Genomic DNA, 19,877 nt, shown 5'->3' on the forward strand with positions numbered 1-19,877 from the left:
CTAGTTGCCAGTTTCATCGTGGAGGTACTGCATACCGAGTGGCTAGCCAATCCGGTGCTGGTCGAGAAGAAAAAAGAGGAAGACCCCAAAGCTCCAAAGGTGTGGCGCATGTGCATCGACTACACCAACCTGAACAAGGCTTGCCCGAAAGATCCTTTCCCTTTACCCCGGATTGATCAAGTGATCGATTCTACTGCTGGCTGTGAGCTGTTGTCTTTCCTAGATGCTTATTCCGGTTTCCACCAAATTCCCCTGAAAAAGGAAGATCAAATAAAAACTGCGTTCATTACCCCGCACGGGGCTTATTGCTATGTCACTATGCCTTTCGGTTTGCGCAACGCTGGTGCAACGTACCAGCGCTGTATGCAAAAGTGTTTGTTTGATCAAATTGGAAAAAAATGTGCAAGTCTATGTGGACGATGTCGTGATAAAAACTAAGGTAAAAGAAACCTTGATCGACGATCTAAGGCAAACATTTGACAACTTGAGAAGGTTCCGGATGAAACTCAATCCGGCAAAATGCACTTTCGGTGTTCCTGCCGGCAAACTGCTTGGCTTTCTCGTGTCAAGCCGCGGAATAGAGGTTAATCCGGTAAAAATCCGGGCCATCGAAAGAATGACTATACCGCGAGATCTCAAAGATGTGCAAAAATTTACCGGAAGCTTAGCATCGCTAAGCCGGTTCATAAGCAGGTTGGGAGAAAAGGCTCTGCCGCTCTATGCTCTGATGAAAAAGTCGGATACTTTCGTCTGGACCCCGCAGGCAGACGCTGCGTTCAAAGAGCTAAAGAAAATGCTAGCAACTGCACCGGTATTGGCTTCGCCTTTGGAAAGGGAACCCATGCTGTTGTACATAGCAGCAACGAACCGGGTCGTGAGTGTTGTGGTAGTGGTAGAAAGAGAAGAGGAAGGAAAAACTGTGCAAAGGCCGGTATACTACCTGAGCGAGGTGCTCTCCCTCTCAAAACAAAACTACCCTCACTTCCAGAAAATGACCTACGGCGTGTTCATGGCCGCCACAAAGCTCAAGCACTACTTTGAAGAATACCCCATGAAGGTGGTGAGCGAGGCACCCATTTCAGATATCATGTGCAACAAGGATGCTAGCGGCAGGATTGCCAAATGGGCAATTCAGCTATCGCCGTATGTACCGGTATATGAGAGAAGAGACGCCATAAAATCGCAAGCCTTGGCTGATTTTCTGGTCGATTGGGCGGAAATGCAGTACAAACCGCCGGAACAAAAAATAGAATACTGGAAGACGCACTTTGACGGATCCAAGCTCAAAGAGGGTCTAGGTGCCGGTGTAGTTCTTACTTCACCTAAGGGAGATCACCTCCGGTATGTTCTGCAAGTGCACTTCAGGGCGTCAAACAATGTCGCTGAGTATGAGGCTCTAATCCATGGGCTCATGGTCGCAAAAGAAATCGGTGCACACCGGATCATTTGCTACGGTGACTCAGATCTTGTGGTGCAACAATGTTCCGGAGATTGGGACGCAAAAGATGCCAACATGGCCTCGTACCGCTTTCATGTGCAAAAGATTGCCGGATTCTTCGAGGGGTGTGAGTTCCACCATGTGCCGCGGGCGGAAAATGAAGCCGCAGATATGTTCTCTAAGTTGGGCTCCTCCAGGCAAGAAATCCCTCCCGGAGTGGCTTTGGCTCACCTAAGGGTGCCATCGATCAAACCAAGTCCGGAATCTGAATCAATCTTTTTACCGGAGTCACACGTTGTGCCAATGGACATTGACGAAGGAAACCCGGGGACTGTTCCGGTAAACCCGGGGACTGCGGGATCCAAGCCGGAAGAAGCTATGCTGGTAGACAGTATGGAGGTGGACGTGCCGGTGTTTCTGGTTCGGGAAGCACCAACCTGGGTTGAACCTATTAAGGAATTCCTGATCAACGGCACCCTGCCGGTTGACGAAACTGAGTCAAGAAGGATCCAGAGGAGGTCAAAGGCCTATACCATCATCAACGGAGAGGTATACAAGAGAAGTGTTACCGGTGTCCTCCAAAGATGTGTGGAACCGGAAGAGGGAAAAGAGATGCTGGTGGAGATTCACCAAGGAGAATGTGGGCATCATGCCTCATCAAGGGCGCTGGTGGCAAAGGTGTTCCGGCACGGGTTCTACTGGCCCACTGCACTGGAAAATGCTGAGGATCTGGTACGAAAATGCAACGGGTGCCAGAGGTACGCCAAACAAAACCATACCCCAGCATCCGGTCTGAAAACTATACCGTTAACTTGGCCATTCGCTGTTTGGTGCCTTGACATGGTTGGCCCATTCAAAACTGCAAGAGGAAAGATGACCCACATCCTAGTGATGGTGGATAAGTTCACCAAATGGCTTGAGGTGAAACCTATCACAAAATGTGACGGACACACGGCGGTGAAATTCTTGAAAGATGTTATCTTGCGGTATGGATACCCGCATAGCATTATCACTGACAATGGGACAAACTTTGCTCAAGGAGAGTTCAAGCGATTCTGTGAGGATAACAATATCCGGTTGGATCTGTGCTCAGTAGCACATCCGCAAGGCAATGGCCAAGTGGAAAGAACCAATGCTTTGGTGCTTTCCGGTATCAAACCAAGACTCATCGAACCGCTTGAAAAAACACCGGGATGCTGGCTTGATGAGCTACCATCAGTGCTGTGGAGCATAAGGACAACACCGAACCGGTCTACCGGATACACTCCATTCTTCATGGTTTATGGGGCGGAAGCCGTGATACCAACTGATATCATTCATGATTCACCAAGGGTTCAGCTCTATACCGAAGAAGAGGTAAAAGAGGCCCGAGAAAATGATGTGGACTTGCTAGAGGAAGCAAGAGAGTTGGCTTTGGCAAGAACAGCCATATACCAATAGAACCTCAGGCGCTATCATAGCCGGAAGGTTAATCCGAGAGTGTTCCGGGAAGGGGACCTGGTGCTACGCTTAGTGCAGCGCACTGAGGGGTGCCACAAACTCTCACCTCCGTGGGAAGGGCCTTTCATCGTGAGCAAGGCTCTACACAATGATGCCTACTACTTGATCGATGCACAGGAATCGAAGAAGGGAAAGGCGGACAGGTCAGGGGAGGAGACCAAGCGCCCATGGAACATAGCTTTGCTGCGTCCATTCTATTCCTGAAGATGTGTTGTAAGGAGTTCTTTTTTGTACCTTATTTGCTATGAATAAAAGATGCCGGCACCTCGAATGAATCTCGGGGACTGCCTCTACCGGAATTGCATGCAATGTGTTTATTTTTTCAGTATACCGGTTTGGTTGTTGGAAGTTATCTTTCCGGTTTAGTAACGTGTTAAACCTACCGGAGTCTTCGACTTTGCTGCTGTCCGAAACCCGGCTTCATGGCAAGCAAGATAAACCGGAAGGTCCCAAGCACATGAAAAATGAAAAAGAAATCGAAAACAAACAGTCCGAGAAAAGTTTAACTAACCCCGGTTATACCGGTTTTTTGTGAAAAATTTCGAATTATTTCTAAGTTCAAGAAAATGCTTACTTGGCAAAAGAACTTTGTGTCTCATACGCCAAAAAACCCAGAGAGGTAGGCAGAGCCAAAGCAAAAGAACCAAGCGTGCGTCAGATTGGATGCGGAAACAATTCCGGAATCTTCACAGTGCAGGATCAAAGCAAACAATAAGGGCAATTTGCTAAAGTAGCACATCAGCATAACTTAATAAGTTACCGGTATATCATAGAAGATACCGGCAAAATGAGTTGTAGCACAACCAAAAGAACAGAGTATTATCTTACATCAAACACCCCGGCATACCGGGGTAGAATTTAATAGATTGTTTTGAGGTAACAGGGGTGAGACACACAGTGAATATGTTCAAGCAACAGGGGGCTGGGGGCCAGCTTCAGGAGCTTCCAGAGCTTGCTCTGGAGGGGCATCGCCTTCTTCAGCATCCTCCTCCTCATCCTTGCCGGAACCTTCTTCCTCGTCGTCAGTGACTTCGTCCTTGACGTCGGCAGGACGAGGGATGAAGGTGCTGGTGCTGGCAAACTGGGCCACCCGGTACGCGCGGTCCTGGCGCTTGGCGGTTAAGGCAGGATTCGTGTCGGTTGGTGCATCGCCGCGCAAGCTGTGGAGGGCGTCGAGGTCCAGTTCCTCGTACCAAGAACAGGCAACGCGAAGCGCTGCATCTGCTCCGGCACGGGCCGACGAGCATTTCCACTCTCGGAACCTTCTTCTGGCGTCCCTCAAGCGATCGGAGAGGAGCGTCAGGTTTGCCGGAACAGCTTCCCCAGGCCACATCACCTTGAAGATTTGCATGGCCCTCTCAGGCAGCTCAACCAGATGCCGGTCCACAGCTCTCATGTGAGAAATCCGGGCGGCCAACGCCACAAGATGATCGTTGGGGTCCCAGGGCGCATCCGGGTTGCTGAGAGCTTGCTCAACCCTGCGCTCCATTACCCTCTTTTGCGCAAAAGGCTGGGAATCCGGGAAGAGCTCTGCAAGGAAAGAAAAAGAAGAAGAAAAAAGGAACCGGTATAAGGACATACCGCCAGAAAGTATAAGCTTATAAGCAAGAAGAAAGGGAGAAAGGCTTACTGAGGGCCAGTGTATCGGCCTAAATGACCAACCGGTCATATTCGGCCTGGTCCGTGGTGAGGGTGGCGTTCCGGTCCTGCGCCTCCTTCCGCAGCCGGGACTCCTCCTCCAGCTCCTTCCGCAGTTGAGCGCTGGCGTCGGAGAACTCCTTCAGCGACTCGTCCAGCTTGGCTTCAGCGGCAGCTTGGGCGTCCTTGAGCTCCTGCGCGTGCCGGAGTTTAGCTTGCATAAGCTTGTCCTTCAGCTCAGCGGAGACTTTTTCCTGAGCGTCCAGGGCCTTGCGGTGCTCGAGGACGAGCTGATCCTTTTCATCTGTAATCCGGAAGAAGAAACGATTAACAGAAAGAAACCGGTAGATTCAAGAGGCAAGATAAACGAAAGAGAAAATGGTACCTTTGAGCAGAGAAAGCTGGGCGGAGAGGTCCTCAAAGGAGACTTCCGGAAGCGCTGCTGTGTAAAGAGCTTATGAATATAGATTGAAAAAAGCAACCGGTACAGAAAGAACCGGAAGCAGAGAAACAAACCTTGGCACTTGCTGTGAGCCTCGGCGAGGAACCGGTGCTCCCACAGAAGCTCCTCAAAGAGTTGCTTCCGGGTGTCCAAGGTGCCCTGTTCAAGTTAAAAAGATTCCGGTAAGGCTATGCCGGCATTTTGTTTCAAGCAAGTTTCGCGCTAAGAACTGCGTGCTCAACCCGAAACTCGGGGACTGGGAGGATATACATATGAACTGGAAGATTGACAACCGGCATAGGTTTGAAAGATGAAACTTTGAGGTTGGTGCAACTTACCACCACGTTGCCGCTGGCATCGTGCCAAGCGGTGTCAAACTCCTTGACGGCGTGCTTGAGCCGGCTCAGGTGCTGCGCCGTGCTCCGCGGGCCGGAAGGGTCGACGACCGGAAGCTTATCCTTGCCCAGGCCACGGGTCGCTGGAGACAAATCCGCCCGGTTCCATTTCTCGGCATAATCCAGCAGCGGGCCCAGGTTGACCTCGCCGCGGTTGAGCAAAGTGATCCGGCCCAGCTGAGCTGAAGCCTTTTCACTGGCCGCAACAGCGGCGCGGTCGGCGTGCAGTACTAGTGACTACGAGCCGGAAGAGGGGGAGGTCGCCGCAGTGACCACCGCAGCAAGATGCTGAGCGGTAACCTTGGCGGCAGCTGGTTTGCCGGCAGGAGCTGCCGGAGGAGATGATGGTGCGTCCTTGGTGGGCGCAGAAGCTTCCGACGTTTCTTTAGCCGGGGGAGAGGTTGCCGGCGCGGAAGTTTCCGGCACGGTCTTGGAAGGGGAGGCAGTGGTCTTTTTCTTCTTGGGAACGGGAGGAACCAGAGGTTCCGCCCGCCCGGTATCTTCGCTACCGGCGCCGATGTTGCTGGCGCCGGTGTCTTCAGCTTCTGGAGGGGAAGATAAATCCTCCTCCGCGTGGTGATGAGAAGTTTCAGGGGCCGCGCGCCCCGCACTTGTGTTGCCTCCCCTCGGGGAGGCTGGAGATTTGCCGGCACCAGATGGTACCAGACTTGCTGGAGGAGGAGCAGAGGTCCTGGCGGCATCTCCGGAGGCTTTCGGCCTCATGCCCGATGCACTCCTGGTAAGGCTCAGAGGAGGCCTGAGAAAGAAAAAGAAAGAGAGTTAGAAAAAGCCATGGGATAAGGAAAACCTCAGGCAAAGGATAAGAAGTATGAAAAACCGGAAGCTTACCCAGTAGCGACCGGCATCTTGTACCGGCACTTCTTGGTGTAGGGCTTGCCGCCGCCATCCTTCTTGGAGCGCTTGGTGGGGCGATCTTCGCTGGGGCCGGCCTCGGAGGCCGGAGTCGTGTTCTTGCGGCCCCGGGAGGCCAAGTTGTCCAGGAACTCCTGGCCAACCTCGGCCTGCAGAGGTGCAGCGTGCTCCACCACCTCGGGGTTCGTGCCGGCAGGGCGCCGGCCTACAAGAAACATTTGATAAGGAAACCGGTGAACAAAATTCATCAGGTGTGGAAACCTTGCCGTCACAACCGGAATCGTTTGCCAGATAAGAAGTTAGGAAGTTACCGGGAAGCTTGGTGTGCGTCAGGCCCATTGTGTGTTTCCCCTTCAGATAGGGGTCCGGATCGCAATCGTCCAGGAAACACCGGTCGGGGGCGTAAGAAGCAAGCTCCTCCTTACGGATCCGGCGGAAGTTCTGCAACACAAAAAACAAGTCAGTATGAGAAATAAACCACAAGTCTTCCGGTATAAGATCTTCCGGAGATCCCGAGGCCTTACTTGGCGCGGAGGAGAGTTGCTGCGGCAATAGGGAGCTAGACCAAATTTCCCGCTGGGCCTCAAAGGGTTTTGGTAGATCTGCCTGGCCTTAAGGACCAAGTCGGAGGCACTCAGCCGGTAAGTAGTAATCCGGGTCGGATCCATCCGGCCTGACATCTGACAGATTTTATGAGCGCGACGCTGAAGGGGCAGCACCCGGCGCAAGAGGAAGGCCATGACCAGATCATCCGCGGAAAGATTGGTCTCCTCCTTGTTCTTCTCGACGAAAAGGCCGATCCGGATGGACTCCTTATCATCCTTAGGATTATGGAGCCAGTTCTTCATGCTGGGTGGCCCGGGAACATATTCCGGAAGGTTGATGAAGTCTTCTGGTCCACCGTTCCGGACGTAGAAGAAGGATTTCTGCCAGGTCCGGACAGACTCCAGACCGGAGAGTTTGAAGAAGGGGCTCCCTTGATGGGGCGAGAGAATGCACCGGACGAACGGTTTGGGGCACGGAAGATTCTTATCTTGGATAGAATTCTTCCGGAGATAATAGAAAAAGGAGAAATTATCCACAGAGGGAGTCATGCCGACATACCCCTCCATGAAGGTGGCGAAGGAAGAAAGAAAAAAGATGGAGTTGCCCGGGAGGTGATGGGGCTGGAGCTCATAGAAATCAAGAAAGCTCCGGAAAAAGTCTGAGGCCGGAAGGCCCAATCCGCGCTCAAAATGGGCAGAAAAAACCACACGCTCACCCGGCTCGGGCGTAGGCTGGCGCTCCTCGCCAGGGATGCGGCACCAGACCTCTTCCGGTATCCTCCGGGAGCGGTAGAGCCAATCAATTTCGGCCTGGGTCACATCGGAGCCCATCCAGGCCCCGCGCATATAAGAATCCAAATTTATGCCGGCACCCTGGCTTGAGCTGCCGGCTTCTCCCTAGTTGCCGGTAGCTTGAGTGGAGCTACCGGTACCAGCTTCACTTTGGGCGAGCTCCGCCTCGAGCCCGTCAGAAGCGCGGTCAACAGAGATGTCCTCCCCGGAAGAAGCGGTGGGGGTCTCGCTGTGGTGACTGCCGGCAGAGGAATCCGAGAGATATTCTCCGGAAGACATACTTGCCTAAGAAACTCAAGTCTACCTACAAACAGTTTTCCCCGGATCTACTCGCTCGCGAAGATCTACGAGTAAGAGAAAAAACAAAAGAAAAGAGGAAATAAATATCCTATCGGCCCAAGAACAATGCGGTGAAGGAGAGAACCACTGTGTCCGTGAGACTAACCTGACGGCGGCGGCGGACGAAGAGGGCGATGCTCCGCCGGAACTCAGCGAGCTAGCGGCTGAGGGCGGCGAACAGAGAAGAGGAAGAAGGAGTTGCCGGGGCGGCGCTCTGGGCGAAAACGGCGGAGAGGCTACGGTGAGTCTCTGCGGGGCAAAGCCCTGCGGAGCTTCTTCGTGAGCTTCGTCGGAGGGATGAACGTTGGTGGCGAACGGCGGCGAGAGGAGCGCAAGGGGCAAGGGCTCTGAGTGCTTGAGAAGTGGAGAATGCGAGGAAGGAGAAGAAGTGGGAACCGCCGCGCCCTTAAGTAGGGAGGGCGTTCGTGGGCCGAAAACCGCTGGGCCCGTGGCGGTTCGCTTAGTGGGCTGCCACGTGGCGTGGAGCTACACGCGTGAAAAATGAGGTGCCACAGGAAGGCCACACGGATCCGGAACGGCAGTAAGGATCCGGTGCGGCGCATTGAATGAGAGCGCAGAAGCCGAAGGGAAGTGACCCCTGACGCTGTGGCGTCAGGCACAGTGCGCATGTCTCTAACAGGCACAATTTCCGAGATATTCTCGACTTCGCTGAGGAGAATTTAATGACATAGCTACCGGAAAAGATCGGTACGATGAGATGGGTTCGGCAGAGACGCCGGAAGATTTGAACTGGTTTCCGGAAGAGTTAAACCGGTACGTTAAAGAAATGGGAACCTGGCATGGTCCGTCGGATAGGATCCGCCGGACTATACCAGCTTCGGGGACTAATGTTGGGGGGATGACCCCCGGTATGCCAAAGGCATGCCGAACTTGGCCGGATTAGGCTGTTGAGGTACTGGTTTAACGGTTATTCCGGATAACAAAGATAAGCTTGAGGCTAAGTGAATCTATGCCGGTATCCCAGAAGGGGTATACCGGAATAGACTAAGAAGGTACCGGAATACCGGTACAGGCTACACTGTAGCACGTCGGCAAGCTGGTCAAAGATTCTCTCAAGAGCTAGAGGACAAGGATGAGCGAAGCACTTCAGTTTTAATCGAAGCTCTGAGGCCAAAGCAGAAGATGGCGTAAAAGCTACCGGAAGAGGTCACCGTTCCTGATTAAAGACATACCGGCGTCACCTGCTGCCAAAGAGGCTTTGTAAAGTAGTTTGTCTAGTCAAAGATGTCATTAGGGTTTCCTAGGGTTCCTTCCCTTGTAAGCCACCCTCTCCCCTATATAAGGAGAGGGGGCACACCCTTGCGCGAGGGGATTAAGTGATTGAGAGCTGATAGCCTGTAAACTGACATGACCTGCACTGAATAGAGAGATCCAAAGTGGAGCTAGTTCCTCTGTTCTTCTTCTTCAACCTCTGGCCAAGGCCAAGTTCATCAAGAAAGCATCCGGTATTCCATCCGGAATCCATCCCAACCTTACCAAAACCCTCCCCCGAATCCTCTAGCGCACATTCGGCCCCAACTCAAGCCATCCCATGGCATCTGTCTGTTCACCACGACGACAGTACTCGAATGCCTTTGCATCCACGTGCTCCCGATGGGAGTAAGCTCCACTCGAGTCACAGACTCAGGTTGAGTCTACAAACCTTTATTAATTCCGACTCGGGTTGAGTCTACAAACCTATATTAATTCACCTGATGTTTTGTTCGAGTAAAAAAATTATTAGCTTGATAGATATTTTTGCCATGGGGTTATTGGTATAACGAGTCTGGTGCATCTGACGGATCAAGAAAAACTTAATTGCTTTTGGGAAAAAAGATCGTGAACCTACTCAAACTCCAGTCCCCGGACTCGAATCTGGCATATGCTGGCGTAAATTCAGCTCGGGCCACGGAGGTCTTATCGAGTTCTGAATTTTAGTTTTGTATTTTGGGTACCCAACGCGTCCGTTCGAATTTTTCATCATATCATGGATATGGGAATTTTCCAGCAGTGCGCAACTTGTGCAAGTGCCAGGCCCACAGGACGGATCCCGTGGTCTTATCTTCATGTTATGAACACGGCATTCAGACATGTTATCGCGGCGGACGCGGTCTGAGAATTCGAAGTTTATATCGACTGCCATGTTTGGCTGATGCAATAGCTGAAGTTGTCGGATTCTTGCTTGTCTGAAGTTGGTATTTTCGTCGGGTGCGCGACCAGCTCTCCCGATGGGAGTAGCCCCCGAGGCTATGTTCGGATACTTGTAGCCGATCATAGGCTCGAAGTTATTTTTTATGTATCTCTTTTGTCGAATTTTTTCTCAAAATTTTCTTTCGATCGGGTGCGTGATCAGCGCTCCCGAGGAGAGAAGCCCCCGAGTCTATGTTCGGGTACTTGTAGCCACACATAGACTCAAGTTGTTGTAGTACTCGAGGAAGTACTCGACTCAAACTTTTTTGAAGCACTCGAGGAAGGACTCGATAATTTTTTGAAGCACTCGAGGAAGTACTCGACTCATGTTTTTAAAGCACTCGAGGAAGTACTCGACTCAAGTTTTTGAAGCACTCGAGGAAGTACTCGACTCGAGTTGTGCGCTTGTGGGCACGGGTAGAAACCGTCGTCTCCTGCTGGAGGACTAGATGAGTTAGATGTGCGCGGGCGCGGCCCGTTCCTGTCGACTCATGTTGTACGACTTGATGAGGAATCTTGATGTAGTAAGCGGAGCTTGTAAGTAGCCAGGAGTCGATGCTGTGGATGGAGTCGACACAGCGGACAATCTGTGATGTTCGGCTGCATGACCAGCATTCGAGGAAGTATTCGACTCGCGGAGTGTGTCATGGCGAGGAGGGCAGTAGCGGTTCTAGTAGTCGCCAACCTTGTAAACTGCAAAAAATGTGAAGAGCTGTGAAGTATTTGTCATTTAAAAAATATTGTCTTTGCAGCTTATAATGTTGTTGGTGGTGATAGGACTCATCGCGTGGCCACCGTATGCTAAGCATTTTCGTTAGCCTGACTCCCGGGGTCTCTGTGCCTTGCCGACCTATCAGTTGGGCTGCAACTGGGTCGGAGTTTTCAAGGATTCGATGGGGGTAGTCAGCTACTCGAGCTTTCGCATCTGAGGTGTCAGACGCTCGGAGTCGATGATATGTAGGGTGAGTTTGCATGGCGCAGCCCCCGAGTATCGGGGGTGGCGAAAGTAAATAATTATCGACTCTTGGTGGAGGAAAACTTAGCTTTATCGAATGCGGCGTAGTCGACGCGGAAGCACGTCGTGCGGTGAACGTAATCGACATGGCGGACGCAGTCGATGCGGCGGAGTGGATCGGTGCGGCGGTGTCTTATGGCATTTAGCCGAAAACTGTCGACGCGGCGGACATAGTCAACGCGGCGGAGTGGATCGGCGCGGCGAAGCCGTGCGGCGTTTAGCCGGAATTCACGAAGCAGACGAGGTGTTCTCCCCACCATGTTTATGCAGACCTGTGATACATCCAAACGATTTGCGACTTGCCTCCATGTCTTGTTTTTGCATCCGATCAAGGCAACTTGATTATCTTTTTCTTGCTAGAGACAAGGTCACATGGGCTCTTTTGCTTGGGACACGGTCCAAAAAAAGGATCAGCTGCTGTTCTTCGCTTCTGCCATGACACAACACATTGGTTGCTGGCCTGCTACCAGCCAGCAATCAGAGTCGATGTCTATCATAATTACGCGAATAGTAGTGAACGAATAGCGGGACCTAATAATATCAACTGACATGTATACGTAAAAGGTAGTGAGACTTAGCTTTTTCTGTTTGGAAAAACAGATCGATCAGATCTTCGGACTTGATCCGGCCGGTGCGGCTCGTGAGGACATTGTGCCGGCCAAAAAAGTACGCATCAACTCGACGTGCAGCTTCCGATCTATCGCGCCGGTTTTGTCTTCGCGGACGACGAAGTCGAACGTGACGAAGCAGACGATCCGGCCAGAGCCGATCTCGCCGAGATTGCAACTCGACGTAGATGAGGGATCCCGCCCGGATAACGAAATCCAGTCGTCGCAGTTCCCACAGACGGCGCCAATTGACGAGGGGTGATCTCGGCAATGCCCTTACTTGAAGGACTTGGGTTTTAGGGAGAAGACGACGATGGAGATTCCGGGAGCGAGAGTAGGCACACGACGTACCCAGGTTCACGTCCGCTCAGTGGAGGATCGGTACGTCCTGCTAGAAATTCAGTATATGATCATAGATGCATTACAGGGAGCCGTCGTAGGCAGAATTGTATCTGTCTAATTTAATCTTACGTCTATGTTGTCATATGTCTAAGGGGTGCCCCTATCTGGATTTATATATGCAACCAGACTAGGGTTTACAAGAGTCCTAGTTGACTACGTATTGGAGTTGCTTTCTTGGGCCTTCTGATAGCCCAATCGCTACCTCCATAATAGGCCGAACCAAGTATAGTAATAATGGGTACCCGAAAGGGTATGCCCATGACAGGTCTCAATGAGAATTTCAGGAATTTAATTAGGCTATGGGCTAAGGCCCACTAGCAAATTCCAACAGACACAACATTGGTCGTCCAGGTGCTAGCAAACAGATAGCCGCTCTCCCTACGTGTCTATCACTATTGTGTTGTTATGATTACATTGTGTTGGCTGACGTCTCATTATATAAGGAGGTCTAGGATACATGAGCTTGACTTGAATACTACTGCCGTACAGCGTACCCTATGAGCTAGTATTGTAGTAACTACAATATTACCATCACGTGCATATATTTTCGGCACATTTTCAACATATCATTTGCTAACCAGGCAACACCGATCGGCTTAAGGTCAGGAATAAAGTCAACACAAAACTCAATGACATCCTCTGTTCCATAGCCCTTGGAGATGCTTCCTTCTGGCCTAGCACGGTTATGAACATATTTCTTTAAGACTCCCATGAACCTCTCAAAGGGGAAGATATTGTGTAGAAATACAGGACCGAGAATGGTAATCTCTTCGACTAGGTGAACTAGGAGGTGCGTCATAATATTGAAGAAGGACGGTGGAAACACCAACTCGAAACTGACAAGACATTGGACCACATCATTCTGTAACCTTGGTAGACTTTCTGGATCGATTACCTTCTAAGAAATTGCATTGAGGAATGCACATAGCTTTACAATGGGTATTCGAATATTTTCTGGTAGAAGCCCCCTCAATGCAACTTGAAGTAATTGCGTCATAATCACGTGGCAGTCACGAGAATTTATGTTTTGAAATTTTTTCTCTGCCATATTTATTATTCCCTTTATTTTCGACGAGAAGCCAGACGAGACTTTGATACTGCTCAGGCATTCAAAAAAGATTTCCTTCTCTGCTTTGGTAAGAGCGTAGCTAGAGTAATGAAGTCCTTTATCCGTATCGTTCTCTGGATGAATGCTATCTCGTTCTTTCATACGTTGCTGGTCCTGCCGTGCTTCCGGTGTATCTTTTGTCTTCTCATACACACCAAGAAAGCCTAGCAGGTTTACGCAAAGATTATTCGTCACGTGCATCACGTCGATTGAAGAGTGGACCTCTAGGACTTCCTAATAGGGTAGCTCCAAAAATATAGATTTCTTCTTCCACATGGGCATGTGTCTGGTAGCGTCATTCGGAACAGATTATCCGCCAGGACCCTTTTCAGAGATTACTTTTAGATCCTTGACCATACCAAATACATCATCACCACTACGGTGGATAGGCTTCTTCCGGTGATCTGCCTCACCTTTGAAATGCTTGCCTTTCTTTCTTACAGGATGCCTGATATGAAGGAATCGACGATGCCCTAGGTACACAACCTTTTTACATTTATCTAAATATATACTTTCAATCTCATCTAAACAGTGCGTGCATGCATTGTATCCCTTGTTTGTCTGTTCTAAAAGGTTACTAAGAGCAGGCCAATCATTGATGGTACGAAAATCAACGCTCGTAGGTCAAATGGTTTCTGTTTGTGCTCATCCCACACACGTACACCTTTTTGATCCCACAACTGTAAAAGTTATTCAACTAATGGCCTTAGGTACACATCAATGTCGTTGCCGGGTTGGTTCGGGCCTTGGATGAGCACTGGCATTATAATGAACTTCCACTTCATGTACAACCAAGTAAGAAGGTTATAGATACATATAGTTACAGGCCAGGTGCTATGACTGCAGCTCTGCTCCTCAAAAGGATTCATGCCATCTGTATTTAGACCAAACCTTAAGTTCCTTGCGTCATCTGCAAAGTCCGGGAACACTCTCTCGATTTTTCTCCACTGCGACCCATCAGCGGGGTGTCTCAACATCGCGTCTTTCTTACGGTCTTCTTTGTGCCGTCGCAACAACTTGGCATATTCTTTGTTTCTGAACAAACGTTTTAACCGTGGTATTATAGGAGCATACCACATAATCTTGGTAGGAACCCTCTTCCTAGGGCGCTTGCCCTCAACATCACCAGGGCCATCTCGTCTGATCTTATACCGCATCCAAATTTTCGTACTCCTCACCGCAGTAGAGGATGCAGTCATTAGGGCATGCATGTATCTTCTGCACGTCTAATCCTAGAGGGCAGATAACCTTCTTTGCTTCGTACGTACTGACAGACAATTCGTTATCCTTTGGAAACATATTCTTCATTATTTTCAGTAACTTCTCAAATCACTTGTCAGATAAACCATTCTCTGCCTTCTATTGCAACAATTCCAGTGTGCTACCCAGTGTTTTATGGTCTTCTTCGCAATTTGGGTAAAACAATTTTTTGTGATCCTCTAATATCTGCTCGAACTTCAACCTCTCCTTTTCAGTTTCGCAGTCTCTCTTTGCATCAGCAATGGCTCGACCAAGATCATCAACGGGCTCATCAGATGCCTCTTGATCTCCAGCTTCCCCCGTTGCAGTATCACCGTATTCAGGGAACATAGGATAGTTGCCATCATCCTCTTCTTCTTTATTGTCTTCCATCATAACTCATGTTTCTCCGTGCTTGGTCCAACAATTATAGCTGGGCATGAAACCGGACCGAAGCAGGTGGGTGTGAAGGATTTTCGAGGAAGAGTAATCCTTCTTATTCTGACAGACACCACATGGACAACACATAAAACCATCCCGATTGTTTGCCTCAGCCACACCAATAAAATAATGCAGGCCCGTAATGAACTCGGCAGTGCGTCGGTCACCGTACATCCATTGCCGGCTCATGTGCATTATATAATTAAGTATATCAAAAACCATTACGATCATCATGAATATATAGAGACGCGATGTACATTGACACATGCATTTTATCAATGACAGATGAAAGGATAAAGTTGGTAACCTCGATCGAGGAGGAAAAAAAGAGGAGAAAGCTTAAGTGTGGCTCGGGCACTTCATATCATGTTTGTTTTGTGTGAACCCAAGTGGCATCATGCTCTGAGGCATTTCATCGAGCACCTCTTGTGCATAAGAAGGGAAAACCAAACCAACATACACCTCTCAAAGCAAAGTGTGGCTCACACACAAGCTCGGGCAGGCATGGTGATATATATATATAAGAAAACTTTAGTCCCGGTTTGTATCTCCAACCAGAACTAAAGATCCATCTTTAGTCCCGGTTGGACACACAAACCGGAACTAAAGGTGCTCGCGCCTGCCGCCACCTGCTGCCTACCCTTTAGTCCCGGTTGGTGTCTCCAACCGGGACTAAAGGTCCCATTTGGACCGGGACTAATGCTGGCCGTGCTCCGTGCGGCGTTCGAGCCGTTGGAACCGGGACTAATGCTCACATTAGTCCCGGTTTCAAACGCGGCCGGGACTAATGCTCCGAGTAGCTCCGAACAAAAATCCTATTTTCTACTAGTGCAGACCGCCGGCACCCCTTTAGTCCCGGTTCGTAATGCCAACCGGGACTAAAGGTTCCAAACGAACCGAGACTAAAGGCTTTCTAGGTTGAACCGGGACCAATGCCCCCCCATTAGTCCCGATTACATTGTGTTGGCTGACGTCTCATTATATAAGGAGGTCTAGGATACATGAGCTTTGACTTGAATACTACTGCCGTACAACGTACCCTATGAGCTAGTATTGTAGTATCCTATTACAATACTACAATATTACCATCACGTGCATATATTTTCGACACATTTTCAACATATCATTTGCTAACCAGGCAACATATACTACAATAAATCATTTTTTAGACATCTACAAAGACTAGATAATGGTCCTCATCAATTGTGTGACTTCGTAGCCGCAAGTGGTGGGAATGCTTTTCCCCACACAAAAAAGATAGATGCTTTAATAGGCATCGGCAATAGTACCTTCACCACTGAAGTGAAATCATTTTTCTGCACAAAGGTATCAATGGGTCCATCGTGAATTATTTTTTCCTTTTCAGAGGGACCGTGAGTTATTGGGCATCCATTAACTTGTCAAGAAGTGTTTAAGAAAGCACTAGCTCCTTCCACACTGCTTCACCCAACGAAACCTCGTCTCTCTTCCGCTCGCCTGCCAAGATTCGCCAGCGCGGGTGGCTTATCTCGGGCGGCTAACCGGCATGTGTCACGCTCCTCTTGGACGGTTTGTTTTGGAGACTCCGAACACAAGTTGCCGCCGGTCTGTGGCTGTGACTCCCTCCTTTTCAGATTGATGAAAATAAAATTAATTCCGGACAAGGATTAAATTCCGGTGTGAAAATAGTGAGCACGAATGAGAAAACAATGAAGGAATTGCACACTCATTGACGTGGTACCACAATGTTTGGCTTGTCGAGAAAGGAAGGAATAAAGGGAGGAGGTGGGTGGATAGATAAAGCGATCAGCAATTAAAGGAGAAAGATGACAGCAGACCCTGCTGTGTCGATGACTTATAAGCACACACCGAGAAAGCTTAATGCCGTCGACGTGAAAGAAACGGAAATGGGGAGGCAGCGTAGGAGCGCTAGGGGAGTTCAATGGGTGAATCACTACTCCTCGGCGCAGAGCATCCTGGTCGTCGGAGACGGGGACTTCTCCTTCTCACTGGCGCTCGCCGCCGTATTTGGCTCCGGCGAGAACCTTGTCGCCACTTCCCTAGACTCCTACGGTTTGATATACTCTCCCTGCTCTCGACTTATTTATCTTCTCGCTGGCAATCGATCATCTGTTCATCTGCTGGTTAAACAAGGATTTAGTAATTTATTGAGCTGGTAGCTAGTGATTTTATCAGAACTGTACTGAGACAAGGAGTTAGTAATTTATTTTAACACGCCTATGCATTGGAACTTTATTGATTTCGTTAAGGATTCTCACTGAAACTACTCATGAAGAAAATATTCCAATTTCTTACAGCTAGAAATTGTGGCATGCATGGAACGTGTGCACTGAGAATCACTATTATACAAGTTCATTTATTATACACGCCTATCCATCTGTGGTTTCATCCTTCAATTTAGTTGTTGAAAACCGAATATTTTAAAAGTTCAGTTTTGTTATATATGAGCGTGGTAGGCTACTCTGCTTTATCCTCTATCTATGAGCTGTTTAGATCAACCTATTGTTTTGACGATATTGTTTTGCAATTTGCAGCCCAATTTAAACCTATACGAGGGTATCTTGATTTCATTCCATGTAACAACTACTCTTTCTTGGATTCACTTGCAGCTTTTTCCTATTTAAATTGTTTTTACTTTCCAGGTTTCTTATTTGCTTCACTCGTCATTCTGCATTAAGCCCTATTTGGCTGCCACTGCTTACCTTATAAATCTGAGGGATAATGTTTATTACTGTAATTTCGTGATATTTTTTAAGTTAACTTATCTATTTACTCTGTATTTCTTGTTCGCAATCTACGTGATGAACAGACGCTCTGACGAGCAAGTACGGTAAAGCTAAATCAAATGTAACACAGCTAGAAAGGTTGGGGGCCACAGTTTTTCATGGCGTAGATGCAAAAATGATGAAGCGTCACCCTTGTCTGAAGATGAGACGGTTCGATCGGATTGTCTTTAATTTTCCACATGCTGGGTTCATAGGACATGAGCAAGATGACCATATGATCAAGTATGTGCACTCCATTGATATGGTTATCTTTATTTATCTATTTTATTCCCATTATTTGTGTGTCAACTCACACTTTCCATTAAGAAAAACTTTCATATTAACATTATTATTTCTTGTGACGTGTAGGGCTCATCAGTTGCTAGTGAGGAAGTTCTTCCGCAACGCAAGCCACCTGATTCGTCCTGACGGTGAAATCCACGTTAGCCACAAGACAGGGCAGCCTTACGACAGATGGCAAATTGAAGAATTAGCATCTGAGTTTTCACTTGTTATTTCTGAGAAGGTCAACTTTTGGAAAGAAGACTACCCAGGTTATAACCAAAAGAGGGGAGACGGTGAATGGTGCGACGAGGAATTCCCTCTGCGTAATGGCTACACTTTCAAGTTCCGTGTCGAACGTGGAGAACCTGAAGAGCCTCCTAGTAGGAAATTCACCACATCGCAGAGGGAGAGCCTGCACAGGCTGCAGGAGTCATTGGATGATGTAACCAAGATGCACCAAGAGAAGGAACAACAACTATTGATGTCGCAGCAACAGCTGATTTCTATATCGGAGTCTCTTCGTTCTTGCGTGGATGCACGCATCACTCTCAAGAGCAGACTCGAAGAAGAGCAGCGTCGCAGCAGGAAATTCACCATGGCGCAGAGGGAGACCCTGCATAGTCTGCAGGAGTCTTTGGATGTTGTAACCAAGCTGCACGAAGAGAAGAAACAGCAACTATTGCTGTTTCGGCAGGAGCTGATTTCCACTTCGGAGTCTCTTTGTACCTCCGAGCACGTGCGCAACACTCTCCAGAGCAGGCTCGAAGAAGAGCAGCGTTGTAGCAGGAAATTCAAGTTCCTTTTTGGGTCTATGATCATCTTGTTCCAAAAATTTTGTATTTGATAGCATGATGTACTTAAGGCGGTACCCACGATTCTTTTTTAGAATCCTAATCTGAAATATGTGAACTGTACCTCTAGGTCAAAACAAAATTCACCAAGTACTCAAGCTATTTAGATTTGAGGTCGGAATCTTACCGGTTGCCAATGCTTCCCCCGCAGGTATTGTGCGGGGCCCTATCTGATGACATCATTCAAACTAGCAAACCGCATACTTGTCACGCTGACTTACTATTCAAGGAGGTACTGTAGCAGTCCGAAAAGTCAATATATACATATCCCTTAGTTCATTTTTAGTTCAAACCATGAAAACATGAAAGTGCTGCTGGAAAACCTTTCTGCTGGACTCTGCCCTACCATCTCTTTCCCCATTTCTGACCGGCCTCACAAGGTAGAAAAACCTGTTCATCACCTGCCTCATGGTGTATAGTAACATACCAGGTACTATTCATCGAAAACCCAAAACTGATGGGTTCGTTGCATAGAAAACAAAAAATTCCTACGGTTGCAACAAAAAATGTACAAAGATCATATCTAGGAGATGCTAGTAACGGATTAACCGTTGTTGAGATTAACTCACCCTCGAAGACACAAAGAGTTAACGAGAACGGTTCTCGTGTGGTTGATGTAGATGATCACTTGCCGTTCTCAAGATCGTGAAGAAGACAAGCGCTACAAATGGGCAGTGCTTCCGTACTCGGTCACATGTACGGCTTGACGACGACCTCCAATCCCTTGTTCCAGCGGGGCATCGGAAGTAGAGGATCCACCGGGACAATCCAACAACACTCCGGCGTGTTGGTGTTGGTGGAGAAACAATTTCAGCAGGGCTTCGCCTAAGCCATAGCTCGTATGGTGGATCAGCGGGAAGAGGAAGAAGGGACCAACCAAAGGGTCAAGAGATGAGCAACTATGGAAGAGGAGCTACACCCATCTTATATAGGAGGAGGAGAGAGCAACAGCCGAAGGGGGGGTGGCCGGCCATGAGAGGTGCCCCCACCTCTTCCATCATTATGTGGTGG

At 48.9% G+C, this 19,877-nt stretch overlaps 1 protein-coding gene across 2 annotated transcripts; it reads left to right on the plus strand.

Moving 5' to 3' along the window:
* Positions 1–16,798: 16,798 nt before the first annotated feature.
* LOC127305564 (uncharacterized protein At4g26485) lies at positions 16,799–18,992 on the plus strand. Of its 2 annotated transcripts, XM_051336041.2 has the most exons (4): positions 16,799–17,017; positions 17,500–17,541; positions 17,775–17,973; positions 18,100–18,992. In XM_051336041.2, exons 1-4 carry the CDS (start codon positions 16,852–16,854, stop codon positions 18,857–18,859), a joined length of 1,167 nt encoding a protein of 388 aa, XP_051192001.1. In that variant the 5' UTR covers positions 16,799–16,851; the 3' UTR covers positions 18,860–18,992. The 2 variants fall into 2 exon arrangements, with proteins under 2 accessions (XP_051192001.1, XP_051192002.1); XM_051336042.2 differs by lacking the exon at positions 17,500–17,541 and having other exon boundaries at positions 16,801–17,017.
* The last annotated feature ends 885 nt before the right edge of the window (positions 18,993–19,877 follow it).

This window comes from Lolium perenne, chromosome 6 (genome assembly GCF_019359855.2).
Source record: "Lolium perenne isolate Kyuss_39 chromosome 6, Kyuss_2.0, whole genome shotgun sequence".
NCBI classification, from domain to species: domain Eukaryota; kingdom Viridiplantae; phylum Streptophyta; class Magnoliopsida; order Poales; family Poaceae; genus Lolium; species Lolium perenne.

Bases quoted from the DNA above. Each gene is read 5' to 3' on its own strand.
- LOC127305564 (XM_051336041.2), top strand. From the start codon at position 16,852: ATGGGGAGGCAGCGTAGGAGCGCTAGGGGAGTTCAATGGGTGAATCAC. The intron at 17,542-17,774 runs GTAACAACTACT...CGTGATGAACAG, and splicing joins GTATCTTGATTTCATTCCAT to ACGCTCTGACGAGCAAGTAC. The intron at 17,974-18,099 runs GTATGTGCACTC...TGTGACGTGTAG, and splicing joins CAAGATGACCATATGATCAA to GGCTCATCAGTTGCTAGTGA.